Source organism: Lethenteron reissneri, chromosome 39, assembly GCF_015708825.2.
Source record: "Lethenteron reissneri isolate LAM-NWPU_2019-01 chromosome 39, ASM1570882v1, whole genome shotgun sequence".
Lineage (NCBI taxonomy): Eukaryota > Metazoa > Chordata > Hyperoartia > Petromyzontiformes > Petromyzontidae > Lethenteron > Lethenteron reissneri.
This window is the reverse complement of record NC_083817.1, coordinates 1,380,270-1,404,679: the sequence shown is the minus strand read 5'-3', so window position 1 is coordinate 1,404,679 and position 24,410 is coordinate 1,380,270. Positions and strand designations below refer to the sequence as shown.

Below are 24,410 nucleotides of genomic sequence, written 5' to 3'. Positions count from 1 at the left end.
CGTACCCCCGTCATGAATATTCATGAATGGGTTGATTTTTAGACTCAAGCAGAAGGTCGAACGGAAAATATTTTTTGGGCAAATTCGCTTTAAGTTTGGCGTTTCTTTATTGAAAGTGAATCTAATAAATAATTATACGCAGCAACAAAGTGGATTTGGTGTCTTTATTTCTTCAGCACTTGAGACAAAAGGTCAGTCTAATTTATGCTTCTACATTATGGTAAAATAGACATTTCTCGGTGATTTTCCAGATATTGTATCGAATTCCAATTAATTTCAACCCCAGCGACCGAAAGCAGAAGAGAATAAAGTATCAGAGCAGTGAATTTGAACAAATTGAAGGTCAGTTATATACAGTGCTACAATGAAGTGAGGTGTTTTATGATGTAGTTTTGTGCAAAAATCACTACCATTAATACAGTGCTACAGTGAACTGCAGTGAAGTGTTTGATGACGTACTTTAGTGCAAGATTCACTGCCATTAAATTTAAATCTGCTAAAAAAATTCGTAAATATTACAGCTTCCATCCTAGGATGGGCAAACGAGCTGGTATATATAACAGGCGTGTAATGACGATAATAAGTCAAGATCTATCCATCGGGCACGAGGGAGCGGTGAGCTAGCGGTAAGCGCCACCCATGGATCAAGTCGGTTACAAAGGGAATCCCCTCTCTTATTAAAATAAAATCTCTCATCGTTGACACCCTCCACCCGCAACACTGCAGACAGGAGGAGCTATATTACACGTAATTACAGCTTCCAGCGATGGAAGCCCATTGTTAGAGACATGCAAGCAATTAAACTTCTACACGGGCTCTTACACGGTTCAATAAAGGACACGTCTGGTATTAATTTAACAACTTTTTGTTCACATTAAAATATTCCGGTCATGTTCGGCAAAATTTTAAACTCATTCATCCAAAGAAGCGATCGGCTTCTTGGGTATCCTCGCAGATAGCGTCAACCGCACGGATCCTCCACGCACGCGCGTGCGTGTGTGTGTGTGTGAGAGGCATCATGATCAAGGGACCTGCAGGCCAAGATGTGATTTATGTTTAGAGAACAGCGGCTATTGTAATTTGCATTCGGGTTACGCTGGACGATGGAACATAACGACCTCCCTCAAAATAAACAGCAGCGCTGACAAAGAGCAGCGCCTATTGTGGGACTCACCCAGCCCAACTCCACATGGCCAGCGGCCAGCAGACGTGCATTTAATCCGCACTCGTCAATTTGCATATGAACGTGCGGCTAATCGCGCGTGAACGGGGCGAAGACAGGTTGTCTTGACGAGATAAAGCGTGCGCGCACGCACGCCACAACGAGCCACGCACAACGAGGATCCGTGGCTGCTTCGGCCTTGACGGAGGGGATGGTCACGAACCGCGTCTGAGTGAAGCCGCTGCGCAAGGCGCCGCTACGCACGGCGAGATCAAACGGCCGGGCGGGCCGGGCAGTCGGCACGCTCACCGCGAAGAGCGGTCGGCACTTTGTAGATGATTTTGCTGCGATAAATGGCCAAATGATAGGCCGCTTTGTTGAGCTATCATTTGTGGCCAAGTCACTTTTGAACAATAAGTTAATGCACTATGAGACCTCCTTTACCCAATAAGTTAATGCCTCGGTGGGCTTTGTCTGGTAGGATGGGGATGGTTTAGTGTCGTGTTTGTTTGTGTTTGGGGAATTTGTTTACCTTTCTTGTACTTTGCGCTCCTATCGTGTTTTTGTTCTGTTTGTTGTTGTAACGATCTTACCCGCCCCGACTGGAAAACAAGAGCTTTATAGCTTATCGGATTCCTCCTGCAGGAGAAATACATATTCTGATTCTGGCACGCTCACCGCAAAGAGCGGTCCGTGAAGGGGGGCGGGGGTGGACACGACTTCATTACCGCAGCGGCCCGGTAGACCGTCGCCGGATGTTATTAACAAAGCGATGCAAAGAGGACGTTGAACATTCGCAACTTAATGTTGTTACAGCAAAGAGCTAGAATTAAATGTGAAAAGGAGCCCCGTAATAACGTGCCAGGTGCACGAGTTATCAAACGGATCACACGTTAACCGGTCAATTAGATGTGTATGCTTACGATACATGCATTGAATCCTAGATGAGAACGATTATTTATGATTGTATGCAAATACTGTGCTCATGTTACATTTAGGCTAACATCGTGAAAACACTGCATACATTACACAAGACAAACGAGAACACCATCTACGTCAACCTCCAACCCGGAGCGATTTGGACTCGCGCACCACTTCTGACAGTCAAGTGACAACTCTGTCCGCAGTGCAGGCCAGCCTGGGCCGACTGGACGGCACACACTCGGTAACGATGCAACGTTCAACAGAACGCAAACAGCACACGAGAAACACAAACAAACGGAACGGCCGCCCGCCCATTCCGAGACCACCCAATGGGCACACACTTGAAGACGGCCACGGCGTTGTATTTGCGTTTCCCAAAGCACTTGAAAGTTGGCATGCGAGGCCACCGCCAAGAAGAGAAATGAACTCGGGGAACGCGTCTGCTCCTGCAGCCGTCTGCGTTCAATCACCCCGACGAGGAGCCTCTGGGCATCCCCGGACGTGGGCCTGCCAGCCGCTCGGCCAGGTTGCACGGGGACCGACCGTTTTTATCTCTGCCACGTATGCAGAGCTGCCCCCTTTTTGACGATCCGCTGCTGGACGAGGGCCCGGCCCCACGTCTGCGTGGGGCTCGAGGGGTAGCTTGGCCACGCTTCACCACGCTGGTCAGTGCGTGGTTGGTGACGGTGGGTAGTATGGACGTGGAAACATAGAAGTACTATACAACGGCGGATTTCGATGCACTACCCTCGACTGCCGGCCACGTGTCCCCACAGCAGCCACCCAATAATTTCAATGGCGAGCCACTGAAGTCCACCGTCATAATTTGCGTATTGAAAATTTTGAGATTCCTTGTAAAGCTCTCATCCAGCAGTGGGACAGACACGTACATCTACATTCATGGAGGCCGAGTAATTTATTTCACGCGGGAGAACTGGCCAGAGGTAGGGCGTTCGTCGCTTATTTCAGAGGCTCGCGGTTCGAATCCAGCAGGCTGCTCTGGCCATTCCTGCATCACCGATAACAGTAAACACACACACACCGACTGCTTCACGGTGGACGTTAAAAGATCCCGTGACGTCGTTCCAAAAGAGCCGACGTTGGGATTACACAAACAGCAACACCGCCCCCTACCGCCAAACACAGCAGCGCCTTGCCCTCGCGACGGTCGGCCCGCGCCGTGACAACGATGGCGCGGAACACCGAGCGTGCTCCGTCGGTGCGCCCGTCGCTCTCTCGGCGCGCGAGGCCTGCGGCCCGTGGTGCTGACCGAGGTAGTCGGTGTCGAGCGCGCGGCACGAGCGGAGGCAGGCGGCGCGGGCCGCAGCGTGGCCCATGTCCCCCGGCCACAGCTTGGAGGTGAGCCACACGCTGGCGCGCGGCACGCCGCTCTCCCGCAGGGCCGCGCCGACGCGCTCCTCGCAGCCGTAGCGCCGCGCCGTGTCCACGTGCCGCACGCCGCACGTGCCCAGCGCGTACAGCACCGCCGCGTGCGAGTAGCCGCCCCAGTGCGACGTGCCTGGAGCGCGCACGGACACACACGGACACGCACGTGCGCATTAAGTACGTGCCACGTTTTTCGGGTTGAGCGATGATCCGGCTTTCGTGCATTCAGCCTCGCTGATGGCATGAGTTCAGGCGACGGGCCCAGACGTTAACCGGCAGCGAGGACTGGCAGATGCCGCCGCCTGTGTACTCCACTGTTGCCTGGTTTTGTTTAAGCCGCCCGGCGCCCTGCTCATTGTAAACAACACATACACACACACAGACATACAAAGCCGAAGATCCCCAATGTAGCCTTTAACAGACTGTTAGGACAATTGCTGTAATCCAGCACCTATGAAGGCCAGCACGGGCACATCAACGGGTGGTGTAGCCAGCACCACGCCCGGCTGCCTTCGTCTCCCCAGTTCTGATGTTCACACACTGCACCAGGTACTCGTTTAAGGCCGAGTCAACCCACGGAAGGCTCAGGATCGATTCTGATATCACTCGCCATTGGTGTCAGCCGTGACCGGGAATCGATCTTCGGTGCCTAATCACTTCACCACCGCTCCCCATAATAGGTATCGGTAAACAGGTGCAATGCACACGTGCAGGCAGCCTCGCACACGCACACACACACGCGCGCGCGCGCGAGAGCGTGTACACATACAGGCACGTACACATGAGCATGCCCCCACATTCTCACATAGAATATGTACATACACCTGGTACAAGTGAATTTGGGTATGCTTCGAGACGTTTTGTGTACTGTAATGATGTTGTGCTCATAAGTAAATGAACAAAACGAACAGAGGCACACACGCACACACGAAAGTAAATATCCCCGTTCATCCTCGGGAGGGTCGCAGGGCTTGCAAGCACTGTTCGCGAGCTCCCGTTAAGGCAGGCGCGGCACTAACAACGGTGGATGAAACAAGTGGCACTTGCGTCTGCCCCGCAGTAACGTTGACACACACACACACACTCTACCCGGAATGAATGCACTTCACCCGGGAACTGCACCGCGGTGCGCTAACCACGACGCCACCGCTCCGAACCGCCCCTCAACGCGCCACGCGCAACGCCTCCCGTGTCGCGACCTGTGGAGGTCACCGCGGCCGACGGCACAGAAGGGGAGACGACGCCCACCTGCCCAGCGGCGAGCTGGGGCCCCCGTCTGCTCTGTTGACCGAGATACCCCGGGGGCCACGAGTGCATCCTTACATTGACTGTATTGCTTTAGAAATATTGCACATAGATATGCACACAATAACAAAAAATGCTACTCTGGCTTATACTTTATTGTCAGTAATTAACTCGTTAAACTTAACCCCTCTGCTCCAGGGATAATTGATGGCCTCGTAAAAGAGCTGATTTTACGAGCGCTCGTTTAAACCAGTGAGGCTACACAATCATTGCTGGGTTATTTCATGTCGGCCATAACAGTGACAAACAATGTCCCACTCCTGACTCATTCTTCACCTGAAGACGGCTGCTTGCGTTGTAGCCGAAACGTCGTGAGAATTGTTTTATTATGTTTTATTTTTATTATTTTATTACTTCCCTTCTACGTGACTTTACCGAAAGAAACAAGAAGATGTCCCACTCCTGTGAAGAACACTGCAGCAATGTTCAAGAGAGTTGAGTACCCGAATGTCTACCGTGGAGTTGGATGCCTGCCGGCAATTATTGCTCCCACTTAGGGCAAAGGCTGCATCTGTGTGTTTATTAAATCACCGCACACCGACTACGCGTCGCACGCACGCTGCCGGCACCTGCTCCGACTGTTCAGAAAAGCAAGCGGGGCTTGGGCGATATGCGTCGTGAGGGGGAAATGGTTGCCGGCAGTCGAGGCTCATGGCTAACTGGTCGCCAAATGAGAACGGCCGCGCGCGAGATCCCACCACGGGAATGGAGCGAATCAATCAGCCGGTGTGCAGGACCGGGAAGGATGGATGCGTCACGTGGAGGTGAGAGATGGGCGACAGCTAGGAGGAGCCTTCACCCCAACAGCAGATAGATCACGGATGATGATGATGATGCCACCCCAAGTGAGCTGCTGGCAGTCATTGACCGTGGAACCCCCCCCCTCGCCCCCGCCTACAGGTAGGGGAGGAGTGGGTGTCACTGAAAGAGACAACACAGAACTACCACCGGTTGTTAGCTGCCCAGTGAGCGATGCTCACTGGGCAGCTCCTTGAGTTGCGCAGGTGAAAGGTTTCCTCCTTGGTTCACGTACAATAGGTGATACGCGCGCACACACACACACAACGGCAGGATGAACTTTCAAGATGCAACCCAAAAAAAACCACATGCATCACCTACCATGTGGACACAATACCTAGTGTGGGCAATAGCTCGGTGCCTTACCTGGCAAAGCAATTGGGACTTGTGAGTATGAGGTTGCAAGTTCGAATCTGAGTGTGGGTTGAGTCTGCTCCCCCACCACCATCTCCATGGCCAGTAAAGCGAGGAAACATTTGCGACGAATCGGTGGGAATCCAACAGGTCGTGTCGACTCCGACTGATCGGGTCCCTCTAAAGTCGTGACATTTCCACCGGTGGCTAGGCACCGGCGATGAGCGATGAGCACTTCCCCAGGCCTACGGCTGGCACAGGGAGAGCGAGCCTGTGATCAGAGCGGGACCAGAGGCGTTTTCTCCTATTTTGGTCACCCAACCGGGACCCGATGTTTTTGCTCTCGCAAATGACATCAGCGGGCCTTATGAACAACGTAGCGATATTTTAATGTTCATAATACTACCCAGCGGTGGAATGTGAGGGTATGGAGAACCATTTGCAAAGGAAATAAGAGATGAAGGTGCGGAGGAATTGAATACCGGCCTGCTTGAAATAACGGCGCAGCACAGAGTCGACTAATTACGACTGGAAACTCAATAACTGTCGCTGAATTGTTACCACGGCAGGGTTCACGTGTTATCACAACCTCTACGAGACGTGAAACAAGTGTGCGCGTCATCCATTGCTCATTTGCCCATCACCTGTAGACCTGCGTGTGTACGAGTGCAGCCCTTCGTGCGGGGTTGTTTGACCCTACAGCAGACGTCGCAACCGGGTACCCGATACCCGTACCCTACCCGATACCCGGCTACCCGTACCCAGCCAGGTACGGGTACGGGTAGCCGTTTGCGACCCTGGTGTGGCCAGGTACGGGTAGGCCGTGAGTCACTGGTGAGTAACCGTTTGTCACTCATTTCGGGTAGGGTACGGGTAGAGAACGGGTACCCGTACCCGGCCAGGTACGGGTACCCATTTGCGACCCTGGTGCGGCCGGGTACGGGTACGGGTAAGGAATCAAAACCCGTTTGCGACCTCTGCCCTACAGCCAACCGTTACTCGCTGTCCACATGGCCGCTGAGGAGTCTAAGTAAAGTTAAAACCGGTCCCAGCTGGTCTTGTTTAAAAATACGCTTACTGAAATACATTTGCTTGGAAAGCCCACAGGCTGATAAATTACCTGTATTGTATTTCCTTTCAGGAATTTAAACAACAAAACATCCTTATCTATTAATGCTTATCTACGGTCATAATTTGTCGAAGCAACATAACAATACTGCTGTAATTATATTATTGGGCTCCACGTTGTCCATGGAGTAATTCTTGGCCATGACATGGGGATAACCGCTGGAATTGATTTCCAAGAGCACACCTTGCTAATAAAACTCATACCGATGTTCCACCGTACAAACAAACCGCATGAAATCAAGTTCAGCACTTAAAATTGTCGGACACTCAGCTTTGAGAATAAAATGATCAGTTTGACGCTCAAGTGACGAACATTACTCTGCGGCATGGTGATAGGAAAAGTGCTGCCCCTTCCCACTTTGTGGATCAGAGGTCATTTCTGATGGATCTCCGAAGTCGTTCTGTGAGATCCGCTTCCTTGGTTCATTCTCTAGGATGAAGGGTCGCACTGCTCCGTGAGATATCCGAATGGCAACCTTCATCTTATGGCATGACGCTGATAGTGCAATCTGGATAAGGTTGGGCAGAGAACACAATGAATTGACGTATTAACTATTTACAAAAATATACAAGATTGTTCTAAACAGGCGTTTGAAAACAATGTGCAAGGAAACAAAATGTTAGTTCCATGAAAACTGAAACAATAAACTGTGAGAAATATAAAAAGGGTGCAGACAGAGAAACTTCCTGGAGTTTAGCAGATTCAATCAACAGTAATGCAGCCTGCCAAAGGAACATGCTGTTGTTATAATTTTCACATTTGCACATTATTATCCAAAGAAATCCAGCAAACAATTTTTTTTTTAGGATATAGCTTTCAACAATTCTCGACAGGTTTAACTCCATATTTGTGGGGATGTTAAACTGTAAACACATTTTGCAGCTGTGTTTTTATGGTTTAAATTTGGGAGACTGAATTGTTCATTGAATTCCCGGGAGAGTGAATTGTTCCAACTCTATTTAGCTCCACTCGTGGTCCTGAGACGGCGGTTAAAATTCCACATTGCTGTGGAAGCAGCCAGGTATCTCCATACGATGATCACTGTGCAATCTTTGGTCTCAGAAAATAAGATTTTTGTTCATTTGTGGACCTCGTTGTTTTGAATTATTATGTCACAACAAACATTGTGGGTGGGGAACGGTGGTGCAGTGGTAAGGGCATGGTGCGATAAGCGAGGTGACATGAGTTTGATTCGCGGCTACAGTTGATATCAGTGGTAAGTGATATCTGAACCAGTCCTGGGCCCACCCGTACTGACCAGCGTGGTGAAGTGTGGTCAAACAACCCTAGTGATGGACCCAGGTGGGGGACCCTCACCATCACAAGATAGTGACCAAGCACTGAGATGAATTTCCTTATTATTTAATACATTGTTATAACAATTCTTATTCATACGATTACAAAATATTCTGCCGATAACGAGGATTATTTCAGAACATCGTTTTTTTGGGTTAGATCGCGTGAATGTGTGTCGTTAAACCCGCCACCACCCGACACAGCCAACTAGTAAGGGTTGTCACGTAAACAGAACATGCCAATTCGTGACCTGTACAGCACACCGGTGTGTTGGAGAGCCAAGCCACAACATTTACAATCTGAGTACGACGTTTCGCCAGTAATTACAACTAGCTTCATCAGGCGACAGTCAGCTTTGTGGAGAAATATTCCTGTTTCGGTCTTTAAATAGAGGGGTAGATGTGATGATTAATGATTGCATCTAAATGTCCATGGGTATCCATTGCCGGTTGGATTATTCATATGGTAATTATCATCAACAGCCATACATGCACACTGAACTTGTAGCTCCTGTCGTTTGCCTGCAGTAAGACAGCAGTTCTTGTTATTGTCCTCGAATAGGTAATCCCCATTGACGTATAGTGGCCTGTATAGGGATGCATTTAGACAATGCATTGTTTGATGATTCGCTTCCAAGCAGCACGAAGCCTGTAGCTCTCCGAACGGTTAAAATAATAAAACTTTCTCTCAATTTCGATAGATTCTCTCATTAGTCTTGGCCAGTAGCAACTAGTTTTGCTAGGTAACTCGTTTTGCTAGTTAGTACTGGCGAAACGTCGTACTCAGATTGTAAATGTTGTGGCTTGGCTCTCCACCACACCGGTTAGTGCTGTACCAGTGTAGAGGAGTAGTGGGAGGAGGTGAGGGCATCGGCAGGGAAGAGCTGGATGACGTCATATGGTGACGTCATGTTATCCAGAGGGGAGAGGTATTTAAGGGGGACCCCCCCGGGCAAAGGGGTGGGGTCGTTGTGGGGAGCCGAGGGCACGGAGGTGTCCGGGGCACGGAAGACACGCCACTCGGCACCGAGACCTTAGGTCGAGGGAAGAGTGGGATTAGTGGGGAGCTTAGGTGAAGATAAGCCGAGGAGTTAAGCGGGACGGTCCACGGGAAGGACCAGGTGTAGTTGTACCTGATCGGTGATTCTGTACGTGAGTGTAGTCATTAATAAGCTGGCAATAGCCCTTACGGAGAATCTCGTCTCCGTGTGAGTTTACACCACTACACTAGTAACGAATTGGCATGTTCTGCTTACGTGACAAACCTTACTAATTCGCCATGTAGGGTCGTGGCGGGTTTAACGACACATTTAAATTCACGCGATCTAACCCAAAAAACCCTATATTATGGATGATATTGGTCGCGAAAGCCTGCGTGTTAAACTGAGGATTATTTCCACAGGTCCAGCCAAACAACCAAAAATCTCCCCCCGCATCCCCCCCCCCCCCGCCCCGATGTTGAAAGACGACGCCAGCATAGTCGAGAGGATCTGGCAGCGCTTGTTCAATGCCCGGCTGTCAAGATGTGGGCGGCTTCATCGGCGAGCGAGCGAGCGAGCGAGCGCAGGCTGTGAGAAGAGTTACAGGAAGACGGGGGATGAACGTGACCTCTCCTTATCTGGTCTGCCTGGGGAGTGCTCCCAGTCAGAAACACAACAGGGGGGGGAGGGGGGGCTGTTCGAGGGCGCAGCAGCTGCCACGGGATATGGATCACAGATCGACCGATTGTGCACGGCCTCTTATCTATAAAGGGACGCATGTGTTTTGTGTGTACACGTTGAACGTGTCAAAGTGTGTGTGTGTAGTTTGTGCAGCGTGTGTCATGTGTGTCTAGGCGTGCAACGATCCACTCCTCCAGATACCGGACGGATTATCACAATACTCTCCATTGTATCGGCTCTCGTTTGTATCATTTATTCTGTATCACTAACCCCGTTGTGCTCAAGGTGACATTTGAACAATTGCACAATCGTCCATGGTCAATCCACTGCTGGATGAAGGCCTCGCCCCAAGCTGCCACTATCTCTCACGGTCACAGGACGAGCACGAGGGCTAATTTCATCGCTCCGACTCCTCGCTAGATGCCCTCTCGGAAGCAATCCACTCTCTGGCTGCTACCCCGTCGTATTCTTCACAAATCGTGCACATATTCCCACGTGTGCACAATTTTGAGAAAAATCCAAGCAGTGAAATCCATTTCAATCCGTGAATCAATTCATCTTTACACACCTCGTTTCTACACCATGCAGATATGAATTGATGTAAACAAGACCTTTCTTCTCTCGACTGCCAATAAACGAGCAACCTCCATAATAATAATAATGCGCCATCCAATTTCCCCACCTTTCAAGTTTCAAGTACAGTTGCTTAACCAGGCGAGAGAACTCAAGAGAGCACGCGATAGCCTAATTTGAATGTATAATCTGGGTCATCAAAATGACAAAACGCAAAACAAATACAAAATAAAGCACAGCAATAAAGGAAAACATAAATCAACTGTGTCATAACCCTCTGCCCTCCCACCTCCATTCATGTCTCTACCAAGCTATCCAAGTTGGACTAAGTGAGGAGGTGCACACAGAGACAAGAGGTCTGGCTGAGCGCCCAACGTGGTTGGGTGATGTCTGCTCGCGTATGTATGCGGCATTGGTTAGCAATGACGTGGAACATTGTGGCAACAAGAACTGTGATGAAACGCGTCTCTACTGCAGATATCCTAGAAAGACATAAATAATCCCAAGAGAGCTCTTGTCCGGTTACGAACGATCACAGCGTTATGAAACATTACGAAGTGTACTTCTGGTTGCAACGCGCGTGATTTGGCACGATGCCGTGACGGACTGACACATCGTGTCTACGTGCAACCGCATTTCAAAATGCTGTACAAACACAGATTAAGTTGTTTTTGTTGAGTTTCTGTTTTTTGTCGCGGCTGTTATTTGCACCGCCAGGTCGCCCTGGCACAAGAGAGACTGCTGTGGCGGTGACCTCTGACCTTGATTAGCGCGTGGCGAGCCGGGTAACACCGCTATCACCGCCAACAACACACAGCCCTGCGTTGTTTTTCACAGGACAACACTTGGTTATTTATTTACTAATCGCCTGCCTGTGCAGCACAACCCTTAGCGCAAAGTGCCAAAAAGCAGAGAACCAGTGGCCTTCTGTTTAAACGCACACCGCTAGCTAAGTGCCCTCCTGTAAATTGGCTAAAATTGCATCCCTGGCTGGGCCAGCCAGGGAGTGAACCTAATGATTTTAAGTGACCCTTTGAGCAACGGTTTTCCAAACAGGCTGTGGTTCACTGCTCCGCACAATCACGGTTTACTGCGCACAGGAACCCAGGAGTTACTGCTGTCACCAGGAAGCCTAATTACATCTTCGACGCAGAGGCGGTGGTAGCAGCCGCCTATAAAACGTAATAGCGTAAAAAATAAATTCCTCAAATGGAAGTGCAAAAACAGCTCCTTTGACAGACTTTCTTCGAGAAAGTCGTAGACCCCCCCAAAAAAATCAAACCGTTATTTCCACGTGGGTCCGGACTTAAACCGTGTGTACTGGGCTGTTCCGTATAGGGTTTTATCTCCGTTGATGAGATTGAAAAAGGGTTAAAAGTTATGACGGGCAGATGCGCTAACCTCGTGGTATCGTGACACACGACCGCGAAGTCGCTCCCGCCGTTACAGCAGCGACGTCCTCGGAGAAGTGTGGTGGCGGACTTCACCGTGACGTTTAAGACCTCACGTCTCACCAGCAGGGCGTCGGAAACTCGCCGACAGTGAAATCCCACGAGACGCACGTCCCAACGCTTTCCAATGCCGTGCAGGACGAGGGACTCCCCACTTCCGTGCGGTGCGTGGGGGTCGTTTGACCGCGCTTCACCAAGCCAGCCGGCGCGGATTGGTGAAGGAGAGGGACATCGATGCAGGAGCGTTAAAAGTTCCGTAAACGATGAGATTGGGTGCATTCTAGGTGATTGGGCCATAATGCGCCGGTTCGTAATAGGGGCTCCCTAAACGGTACTTTCACAACCCCATAAGGAGGCTTAAAGGAGACCCTTGTACGTACGCATGCGAGTAAGGTTTTCTAAGTGTGTGCTCATGTTGTGCGCGTCAGTGGGTGTGTATGTTTATGCGTGTGCGAGAGAGTGTGCGTGCGCGGGAGCGAGGGGCGTATGCGCAAAGCGGTACACGTCTCCGTTGTTCGTGCGTCAATGCCACAATGCGGCTCCGTGAGCAACGAACGGTTTGATTTAATCTGGCACAATGAAGCTTTTCAGGTTTTCCAGTCGGCAGGGGAGGGATATCTTGATTAAACCTTCATAACATTCGGTGCTGTAAAACTCTTGTTTCACGAGCTTAAAAAATAGCTTCCATGGACCGTAACATCCGGTAGCTTGAGTTCAACTCCTGGCCAGGGCTAACATCAGTGGTAATATCAGTCGGCCATGTGCATGTCAGTCTACAACCCACACTGACCTGTGTGGTGAAGTACGGTCAAACAACCGCTATGACCAAGAGGCATGGGTAGGCCACAATCCAGCAGTGGATTGACAAACAGCTGATAACTATTATGATGTAACATCAACCCACAATATTGCTCGTACCCGAGTGGAATTTAAGTCCAGCGTGCTAACCATGGCACCACACCAGGATCCAAGCTCGTTTTACGAACGTATTAAATTGCAAATGCAATTTATTTTATAACAATTCAAGTGCGGTGCTTTGTTTTTCCAGTACGATCCCAATTAGATTCGTCATCTCCGTTCACGATAGCTAATGGTGACATCATATTCGTATTACCATACCAATATATTATACCAATAGCAATATTCGGATTTGGCACCAGCACAGAATGACCTCTACTTGCGAGCGATGCAAGGACAGGTCTTACGACACACGTTTGCCGTGCATTTTCCAGCAGACGGGATCATCTTTAGGTATGATCGCTCCACTGCTGGATGAAGGCCTCCCCCGAGCCATCCACCATTTCTCACGGTCCTGTAACGATCCACGCTGCTCCTGCACGCGAGGGGCCAATGTGACCGCTCCATCTCCGCGGTGGAGGTCCTCTGGGGCGAGTTCCCTCCCTTGGCCCGCCACTCCGTTATTTGTCTTAGCCACCGGCCATCATTTCTTCCCGAAACGTGCCCTGCCAAAGAGATGTGTCCTGCACAAGACACCTGCCCTGCCCAAGTGACGTGTCGTCCTGCCCAAGCCCACACTTCTTAACGCTCAATACGACAGCTCTCGCTTGCATCTCTTCTCTAATCTGCGTTCCTCTTCCTGTCTCTCGTTGTAATCCCAGGCTTGTACTTCTCCACGCTCCTCTGCACCCTTTTCAACGGCCGTTCCTTTTCTTGTCCTCAGTGTCCATGCTTCTGATCCACGTCACGGCAGGTAACACACGGTGATAAAGAACGTTTTTCTTTGGAGACATTGCTATGTTGCATTTCAGCATCCCGTATATTTAGTAAAACATTTTTACAAACAAACAACGAGACAGCAGGGAAATGGAGCTGGCCGAGTGACGAGGATGTTGAACACCAGGCCCTGAGTTCCACAATCAGATGTTCCCATTACGTCCGATGTTTAAGATTCATATACCACTTTCATTCAATTGCCTTTATGGATCGAGATGGGAGGCCGTTAATCTGTGTATCTTGCGAGCGCTGTGTGCAGGGCTGGTTTGTGTGTGTGCGCCACGTCAAAATAGCAGAGGGGGAGGCTCGCAGAGCCAGGCCTGCCTAAAGAGGGGGAGAGGCTGCAGACAAACGGCTATCAACAGCGACCATCATTTCCCCTGATCACAGTAACGGTACTGGGGTCACCCAGGGTTGGCGTGCGTCATGCCCACGTTTGTAAACAGAGATAAGACAATGATAAAGCAACCCCATTTTGTCATTTGTTAGGGTGCTATGTTTACTGTTGTTTAGTTTCTCCCAACGGGAGATAATTATTGGATATGTGTGCGTGTGTATATAGGGGAGTGGTGGCATAGCGGTTATCGCACGGCACTACGAACCTGGTGGCCTGATCATGTGACCGATTTCAATGCGTGTCTGCTACATTTCAGCCTGCTAGGTGGTCACCTGATTCAAACCGTCTGTCCTCCAGAGTCGAGTTGCCACCCGTACATAACTCGGGGGAGCGGTGGCATAGTGCTTAACGCACGGCACAACGGACCTGGTGATCTGATTCTCAGTTGCGGCTAACATCGATGGTAATAATTAGACTCGGTTCTGAGCCTCCCCCCCCCCCCTAGGATGACTCAACTTGATTGATGTGGTGTGTAACGTCAGTAATGGGAGCACAAAGGTGGCCGGGCATGGTGCTGGCCACACAGCTCGCTAGCAGCACGGATGGGGCATATTCATCTTTGTAGAAATGTTGTGCACCCCCATCTACGCCACCATAAGAATGTCGATAGCAGTATCTTGGTCTAAAGTTAAAGTCGTAAACTTTTGCTCAAATCTGCGTATTTACTTTGGTAATGAAAGAAAATGTTCATGTGCCAGACACTCAGATATAACAGTTGTCATCAACATTAACGAGACTGATGCATAATTGTGAGTTATTTAATTTGCTATTACCTTATACTGTGCTTCATAAGTGTGTCAAATTGGGATTTTTAAGATTAATTTAAAGTGGCCAAGACTCAAAAAGCCAAATAAAATCATGAACGATGTATACGTTTTCGTGACAGCATTTAAGATCTAACTTTCGAAAGGAAGTGAATTGCTATATGCAATGTCATTGTGTATCCAGGAAAGCCTCACAGAGCCCCAAGACCTTTTAAGGAGCATGCTGCTCTTCCATACTTTGGCCAATTAAATTTTGCATCTGGGAGGAAAACGGAGTTCCTAGACTTGAGAGGCCCTCACGTACGAAGTTACCAAACCCATTTCCTGTAAGCGCACGCGTATGTGTGTGTGTGTCTATGTGCAAGCTGCCCATGTGACAGCAGTGACATAATCTATATTAACAATCGTTATTTCATTGGAAGCAGGATGTCCAGTTATAGGGCAATAACACTGGACGACTGACTTCACCCTTCCGCTCGAGTGACGTTGCTGTACTGACGTATTTACAGGGCACTTCCGAGCAAGATGTTATGATTATGCAACGGTAATGCTGTTATCTCTGCTTCATAAATAATTGCCATTTACAGATTAAGCACAATATAATGGACGATTTAACCATCAACATGCCATGTGGCCTGATCATGTGACCCATTTCAATTCGTGTTTTGCTACATTTCAGCCTACTAGGTGGTCACCAGATTCGGAATGTCTGTGCTCCAGTCGAGTTGCCACCCGTACAGAACTCGTATCGACAGTGCCCATGAAGGGGAACGGTGAAGCAGTGGTTAGCTCGCTGCGCTATGAACCTTGTGGCCACCGTTCACACCAGTGGCGAGTTAAATCAGAACCAGTGCTGCCCTCCCACCTTGACTCACCCACACTGACCAGCGTGGTGAAGTACGGCGTTCGGATTTAGAAGGGCTAGAATTTAATATCTGTTAATCAGCACTCTTCTGACTCTTCAAATCACTTGCATGTTTCTATATTGAGTTGTCTCAAACACCTATTTTGGGAGGACGTGACTTTGATCTTTGTCCATATTTTCTTTAAAAATCAAAGGTGACAACTGTGACCCAGACAAAAGTGGCACTTTCCCCCCTAAGGCACAAGTAGGCGGCTAACTTTATTTTTTGCCAGGCCACCAACCTCGGCACGTGTTGTTGTTGTGAATGTGGAGGCCACAACGGTGCGCGATTGTGGATGATTAACCTCTATTGAAAGCGTAACCTGTTCTTAGAGACGTAGCCCTCTTACAGAAAGGCCCTCTCTCTCACACGTGCTTTATTCCGATGTGAAAACCCCAGGGACTGTTGCTTTGATTCACGCGATACGCCTATCGGATTCACAATGTCTGCCTGCCCGTCAAGTAACCGGTGCAGTGATGGAATATTTTCACTTATTGACACCCCATGTGAACTGGGGTTGAGCGGCAGTGCAGTGAATGTGGCCCTGCGCTTCAAGCCAGCCACGGCTCACATCAGTGGCGAGTGATATCCGAACTTGCCCTGACCGGCATGGCAAGGTATGTTCAAGCAACCCCTATGACTGACACGACGTGGGAAGTCCTTCATCCAGCGGAGAACTGGCAAAGAGTTGTAAAGTCTTTATTTGTATACGATGTGGACTTACATAGCGTCTAAATATGACCGCATCCAAAGAAGCTGTGCGAGCATCAAGAGAGAGATGTTATCGCGGCATCGTGTATATTATAGTCCCGCGTCACAGAGCGAGAAAACATACAGCCGTGCATGAACATCCCACTCCTCCTCTTAACCCTGGAAAAGACTGAAACCACCTCGCAGCCTCCCGTTTGCAAAATAAGCGCGACGCATCGATTGGCGTCGCACCGCGGCCGTGGCCCCGCGTGTAATGAACGCGGCAGGCACTCTCGCGCCTCCTCTGCCACTGCGCGTTACTGGATGGGAAAGAATCGTGAAAGGAATTCCCTGGGGGGCTCCCCGCTGACCAGCCCGGCCGCCCTCGGTCGACCTCGGACACAGCGCCCTTCTGGAATAGACGCCTGGAATTTTAAACCGTCTTCCAGAAGTTTGTCTGGACTCATTCAGGCTGAGAGACAGACAGGCAGATTAGGTGATGGGTGTGTAGATAGGTATTAGACAGACGGCCTGCACTGCCACCCGCTCATGACATGGCGGCGTGAAAACATTCCTATTCAGGAATCCTACGCGGGCTGATAAGACACATGCATAGATAGAACGATACCGACAGCCCATTCATCACTGATAGCACGAGAGAAGTAAACCGGCACACCAGGCAATTAAGGAAGCCGTCATTCTGTATGCGTGAACACACAAACAGACACAAAATAGGCAAAGACAATGTCCCCCCCTATAGCCTTAACAGGCTCTTGGCGCAAGTGCTGTTAGCGAGCACCTATTAAGGCGAACGCGACACACGAGGGGGGTGGGTGGCCAGCGCCAACTGCGACCGCCTTTGTCTCCCCAGTGGCGATGTTTAGACATCACACGAGGTACTCGTTTGAGGCTGAGTCGACCTAGGGGAGGCCCAGGACTTGTTCAGATAATCGTCAATAGGTGTTGGTCGTGAGCAGGAATCGAACTCGAGTCGCCGGGTTCGTGACACGGCGTAGCGCTCACCACTGCACCACTGCTCACCACACGCCAGGCACACAGACTCGCAGCTGCACGTGCTGATCGCATTGCTTTGCAAGTTCACAGGATTGTTTTAATTCTTGAAACGCTTTTTGCTAAATATGTTGCTGCCAATCTTGCCAAAAAACTAGAGCGCACAGATCTGGGAAGCGATATTGGTCATTTGTGGAGTTACATCTTGCAGCGATTGGTTTAGGAGTTCTGCAATTTTCAGGAAAACATGTTAGAAGATTGAACATACTATTATTCAGGCAAAGTGATTAGAAGCCTGCTGGCTCCCTAAGATAGTCTTTCACATTAAATGTAGCCCGACTCATTTGCAACGGGTACATTCAAGATGTTTAGCCAGAGTGAAAGAGTCACCAAAATACCCTCTAGATGGGCTCTGATGAGCTCCCTCTCGCACAGGCCCTTCGGCAAGCAGTCGAGTGAGCAAGGAACTGCAGGGCTGCTCCTTTATCATATGTACATGTGGATGTATTGCCTGGCAGATGAGCGCAGAGTGAAGCAATCGGCGTATAAGAGACCCCTAAAGGAGTTTGAACGAAGAACTTTGCTACATCCAGACAATTTATGTGTGGCTCCACTCTCGCACAGGTTCTAGAATAGGCATGCACGCGCCAGTCCTAACGCTGACAAAAAGTAGAGAAAGCCACTCAAAAACAGAAATTACAATGTACAACTCGATTATAGTGCCTGGGCAGTGCATGCACGTACCGTATATGCATTTCGAAAAAGGCGTATGAGAATTCATATCCTCGTTTGTCCCGTCTTGTTAAGCACCATTATCCTAACAATTATACATTTGCATAAACGTTGCATATAATTAGAAAACGACCAATCATATTCTTACACGCATGATGTAATGCTTTACATGCTCCGTCAGGCACGCAATCATTTAAAATTAATTAGTATTCATTCATTAAAAAACGTAGAAATTTGTAAAAAAAAAGTCTAAATAAGTGGTGTGGGGAGGTGGCTTGTGCTCCGAGCCGCGTGGGAAGAGGCCACAGTGGCCCAGAGCATGGGCAGCACTTCACACGCTGGCAAGGTGCAGCAGGCACATTCGAGCAGGGGTCAGCAGGGTCACCGCCGTGACCTTGCCAGGCTGTGAAACGCAAGGCCACCTCGCAGACCGCGGGGCCAGACAGCGATCTCATTACCGCGGCGCAATCAGAATAAATTGCTAGCACCTGCCTCTCCTGCGTTGTACATTTTTTCGCTTGGCAATCATTGCAACTGGCGGGGAAAATTGGGGTGAAGTTCTGTTCTATCTCTGCAAAAGCATTGGCAGACAGCAGAGTGGCACGGCTTATCAGCGAACAGCATCCCCGGGCTAAGACATCGGAGGGATTTCATCCGGAGCATAGAACGCAGAGGTTTGCACAGCAGGTCAGTAACACTGCGCAGCACTAACGTGTCGACATCTGCAGGAAGAGGCAAAGGAACACAATTCAACGATACAAAGCGGATTCGTAAAGCGTCCAACTGCAACCGCATCTCAAGGCACTGTGCAAACCATGGAACATGCCCATGGAGATCATTTCCGAAGAGATAATATTCTTAGAGGGGTGAGAGTGAGTCGGAGAGTATAATGCTACAGGACTTGGAAGTAGGTGGCCGTATGGTTCTAGTAGGAATGAAGACACTTCACACCGAGAGACACAGTCATAGAGAAGAGGAAAGTTTGGAGCTTGCAGAAAAAAAGTTTCCAGTGCGGAGAGCCGGAGAGAAGATATTTTAGACCCACGGTGAAAAGTGTCAAACAAAGTTATGCTCATTTTATTGACCCCAGCATCATAATTGGCTCTGTGGACCTCCAACCAGGTTGTGAACTTGCAACCTTCCAGATGTGAGCAGCGCACTCAGTCACAACAGCAACACCCGGACAAATCATTCAAAGCCACAAGGCCGAGAAGAATATTAACACTGCCCCAGCCGTCAACGTGTTCCACATTAAACGTCAAGATATAAGAATAGGGTTTCCCCTTTTTTTCTGGCAACAAAACAGGTGTTAAGATGTTAAAACACCAAACTGAAACCGTTTGCAAGGAATCACGTCTGTTTTAACCACAATACTTGTGGTCAGAATGCAAAAAAACATACTCGAAAGAAAGCTGTTTCTGGTGTGGACCAATCAGATTCAAAGACAATGCATATATTATCAGAGTATGTTTTTTTGTTTGCATTCTGACCACAAGAATTGTGGTGAATGCAGACATGAATCCTTGTAAAAGGTTTCAGTTTGGTTTTTTAACATCTTAACACAGCTGTTTTGTTGCCAGAAAAAAGGGGAAAACCTATTCTTATATTTTGACACCGGCAAAGGAGGTCCCATGATGTAAACGTCGAGAGTTTGTATGTTCACTTCAAGACTCGAGAGCGCATTGGTTTTCATCTGATTTAATCAACCTAAGCACCCACCCTGCAACCCTCCATACTGGATGTCGTATCATTCACTTCTCCTGTGAATGTCGAGGTTTCCACAGCTGAAGAGTCTGGGCCCGTGTGTGATTTGGCCAAAGGAAACAGGAGCACACCCTGTGAATTCAGTGTGGGAGCAACTGGCACAGCTAAATATAGGGTCGTGACACATTTCCCCCCTCTCGTTCTCACTATATTGGGAAGCCATGTGTGTTAGTGGGCATCACATTCACCACCGAGCCAGTTCATACAGCTCATGGTTCAATAATAACTGGGCCCAGATTAATTTGTTTACAGGGTTTGTCATCGCAAAGAGATATATACGAATACCAACATGTTATTGAAAAGCTATCAAAAAAATCAGCAACGTAAATAGCGATAGCCGGCCACTACGTTCCGGCAGTGTCACAACCCAAATGCTACTTTCTCACACACCCAGTTGCACGTGATTTTGAACTGCTCCTACACAATGACCAGGACCAAAGCCTCCCTTACAATTGCTTTTCTTAAATGAGCATTTATCACTGAATGAAACTGAGATTAACAACGCAATAAAACGCAACCGTGCATCAGGTATATATTTAGATGATGCCCATAAATAACCTTTAAATGTGATTCTGCGCAAAAATGTGTGACCATTGATGCAATCACGTATATTCGAGCCGATCAGCTCTGTTGGTGATCCTGTGTGCAAGCGGTTACAATTTGACATCACTACGGCAAGTCACAGTCTCTGTGCAGGAAGTTCATGGCCGACTTCGTGACAGGTGATATTCATCATTTGGTCCTCATTTCGCCGACTCTGGAGAGATGATGCACGGAGTTGACCCCCACACCGATGACCTATGGTTGGCAAGACTATTGCTCTACCAAGTACCCACTGATACAAAGAAAGCCTAGCTCAAGTGGATCCAACGAATCTAAGTGATTATGCACGTCGTATCTCTTTCAACGGAGAGTTAAAAACCATATGCGCCAAGCGTCACGTATCAAAGGATGGAAGAGCTGCCTAAAACATTACACGTTTGTCTTTGCGAGTCACGGGTCACTGCCTACACAATTTCGGCTGTCTGGGCTCACGGTTATAAGACTGCCATCGTTCACTCATCCGCTCATTGATGTTCAGGGATTTAAACGAGGCAGATCCATTGAGCGACAGGAAACCTGTTTACCCATGACCATAATTTGTCTTGGAAATAAGTTGCAGCATTGAATGAATAATATGCACTGGCCATGTTTGGGCCACTTCGCAGTCCGAGCTTAACAATTCTTGGGAATCCAAAATACTACCTAGGCTCAACCCGAATCAGCTTCAGGGTGATTTGGTCATATGTATTTGCATATTTGGGAAGGAGAATTAGGTCCCAGGAGAGGTCCCATTGCAAGTATATTTATGACTCGGCCCAGCCAGGGACTGAGAGACCCAGGAGTGTTCGTGGGAAAGAAGGAGGAACAACGCACGATCGACGGCTCTCAGCGCTGCCAGGCCACCCAGAACATACGCACGGCGCGTTCTCTCTGCGACACACGAGAGTACAGCCCAACATCCCTCGGAGATCGCAGCACACTCGTCCTTCCCTGCCAAGGAGAGCACCAAGAATAGCAACTCGAGCCAACAACTTGCTGGAGAGGAATATGAATATAAAACCACGCTCGCCTTGTCGTTGCTCTGCATCTGGTTGCAGTCAAGCGCTGCTGCTATCGCTTCATTTATCACGCAGCGATTCTGAGAATTATTAAAATCGAAATAATTAAGTTTACTGGCAGCAAGAAACTGAATTCCTCTCCATTGAACAATAAATGTACTTGAGTGCAGTTTTAATTTCAAAACGTTTATTCCACCGCACAGACAATGAACACGATTAAACTGGAACAAGTATGAGCTGTTGATTCAGCTGGCTTTCATCAAGCTTGCTAAGAGGCCATGTGTTGGGCGAGGGGCAATGAGATATCTGGCTAACTGCAGAATACTCGCCACCCAAAGGGCCTGTGTTCAATCTCTGCTGAAACTGCCCACTTAGGTCTCTTCTAGGTTTACTCAGCTGTGAATGAAATAATCCCTCCGACATCACAAGCCTCCCACACAGCCTGCAACACAAGTTATGCATTGTGATCAACCCATCCAAGCGCTATCCAGGCATAACACAGCCTGCTTAGCCCTTAAGAGCCCTGCTTAGCTTCCAGGATCGGGGCACATTCTGGGAGATTTGTTCATGGCAGGCAACAGTCCATTGTTGGACTGTATTTGTAGGCTCCCGCATCTTTTAACCTGCGGTGCGATCAAAGGGCAAAGCGTTCTCCTGTGGGACGACTCCCAAGTGCCTTGCAACAGCGGTGTGACGTGTATGCTGAACTTCATACGTGCGGTATGTTGAACTTCTTTTGCACCGTACGTAGCCGACCGTGCTAATCGGAGATGCGGGGCGAGGGGGGGACAACAAACTAAACACAAAAAGCAGTTCGAGAGAAATAAGTGGAACATCATTATCATCCTTACTCCAAAGATCTTTGTAATCAACCAGGCTACGCGTTAATTGTGTGTTGACCGACTCTCTGTGTTACATTGCATTACATTTCCAAATGTATCTAAGTTTGTTTGATTAAGTGTGTTTTCTCTGTCTCTCGGTGTGTCCTCGTGTTGTCACTTTAGTATTTCCTGCAGTCACGGAAGCTCCAAATCTCTCATTGACATGTTAATTTCTCTACCCCCCCCCCTCTCTCTCTCTGCCCCCCCCCCCTCTCTCTCTGCCCCCTCTCTCTCTAAGGCCTCGACACAGATGCGTTGTTTCTCTGTGTGCCTATATGTGTGTCTCTCTCTGTGTGTCTCTGTGTTATCTCTCTCTGCTTATGTGTCTGTCTATGTGTCTCCGTGTCTGTGTTTTATCTCTCTCAAATTTAGCAATCTTTGAAAGAACGTAATCAACCAGGTGGGGTGTTGACTGTTGTGTTAGCCGACTCTCTGTGTTGTATTGCATTATATTTCTAAGTTTACTAGGTTTGTTTTCTCATTCATTCGTACCTGATGATGATTGCTTGTGTTGCAATCGAAACGTCGTATGCTATTATTTAATTAATTTTTCTTTCGACGTGACTTCACCGAAAGAACCAAAGATTAAACAGAATTGTTCTAAAAACACTAATATTGATTCATTTTCATTATTAACTACTTAATTATTTAAATGATTCTACTAGGGCTTTTCATTATGTGAAATGAATATGTAATTGTTATAATTGTACTCTCCATTTTGCTTCGTTCTACTACAAAGTTTCAAGTATTTTTTTTATAGTTACAATTACTTTTAAGTTTATAATTATAAGAGAACTTCAATATAATATTTTTAACATCTGCAGTTTTAGTTAGACGTTGAATATTTTCAAGTGAATGTTATGCTAAATTTCAGCTTTCCAACGCCTCCTTTTTAATACGTGTTTTCTCCTACAACATCAGAGTGCAGCGCCACATTAAATACGCACTACAATGACAATAGTTTAAAGTGATTTCAATCATGTTTCATTTTCAAAATGGAAATATGGTGGGGGAGGCAGAGCTTTGTGACGTCATATTTGAGGGGGTCTGACTCTTTGTGACGCCGTGTGACGAGGGGGAGGGGGTCAAAAATCGGTCAAAAATCGGCCAAAATCGCGTGACGTCATTTATGGACGGCCCCTTAATATTAATCCTTGATCGTTTCTGCGTGGATTACATATCGGCCGTTCTATAGGTTTCGGTGGGAGGTGTAGAAAGTCCGCGTGCGTCCAGGGAGGGGTGGGTCAAGTGTTGACAGATTTGTGCGTCTTCTTTGGTTCTTTCGGTAAAGTCACGTAGAAGGGAAGTAATAAAATAATAAAAATAAAACATAAAAAAATATTATAAAATAATATAATAAAATACTCAATGGCTGGGCCCCTTAGCAGAGTGGCCGCGTCAGTGGGACTCACCTAAGCCCAGCATGGGAATTGTCTGCCCGTTGGAGAGCTCCACCGAGGGCAGCGCGCTGCCCGCGTCCATCGGGCCGCTGCTCACGGGCACAAGGGGCGCCGCAGGGGAGACGCGAGACAGCGCAGCGCTCCTCGCCCAGCCGAGGACCTCGTCGTGTTGACCGCACGTGCCTGGGCCGCTAGAGTTGCGCTCGCGTCGCTAAGGATCCGTCTATTGTTGTTGTTGTTGCTGTTGTTGTTGTTGTCGAGTTTGTTTAGAAGTCGTCTCGAGTGGGGGGGGGCTCTCTCGTGCAGCGCTCGGACGATCGAGACGGCTCCTGCACGCGGCGGCGGCGGCGCCTTTGAAGTGAACGCGGAGCGAAGGGCCGCTTCGTGGTGGTGGTGAGGGGGGGGCGTGGGGGGCCGAAGGGGGGCCAGAGTGGGGGCTAAGGGGGGGGGGCTGCCTTGGCTCCAGCAGCTGATCGGGCCGGCCCTCGTGTGG

General features: G+C 48.8%; 1 protein-coding gene across 3 annotated transcripts in view; it reads right to left on the bottom strand.

The window, feature by feature from the left end:
• Nucleotides 1-24,322, bottom strand: part of LOC133351895 (uncharacterized oxidoreductase ZK1290.5-like) — a 103,059-nt gene extending 78,737 nt beyond the window's left edge. For all 3 annotated transcript variants that reach the window (XM_061567472.1, XM_061567474.1, XM_061567473.1), the window contains exons 1-2: nt 23,930-24,322; nt 3,357-3,605 (exon numbers count right to left, since the gene is read on the bottom strand). In XM_061567472.1, coding sequence (XP_061423456.1) covers nt 3,357-3,605; nt 23,930-23,999 — 319 coding nt within the window. In that variant the 5' untranslated portion in view covers nt 24,000-24,322. The remainder of the gene's footprint in view (nt 1-3,356; nt 3,606-23,929) is intronic.
• Nucleotides 24,323-24,410: the final 88 nt, after the last annotated feature.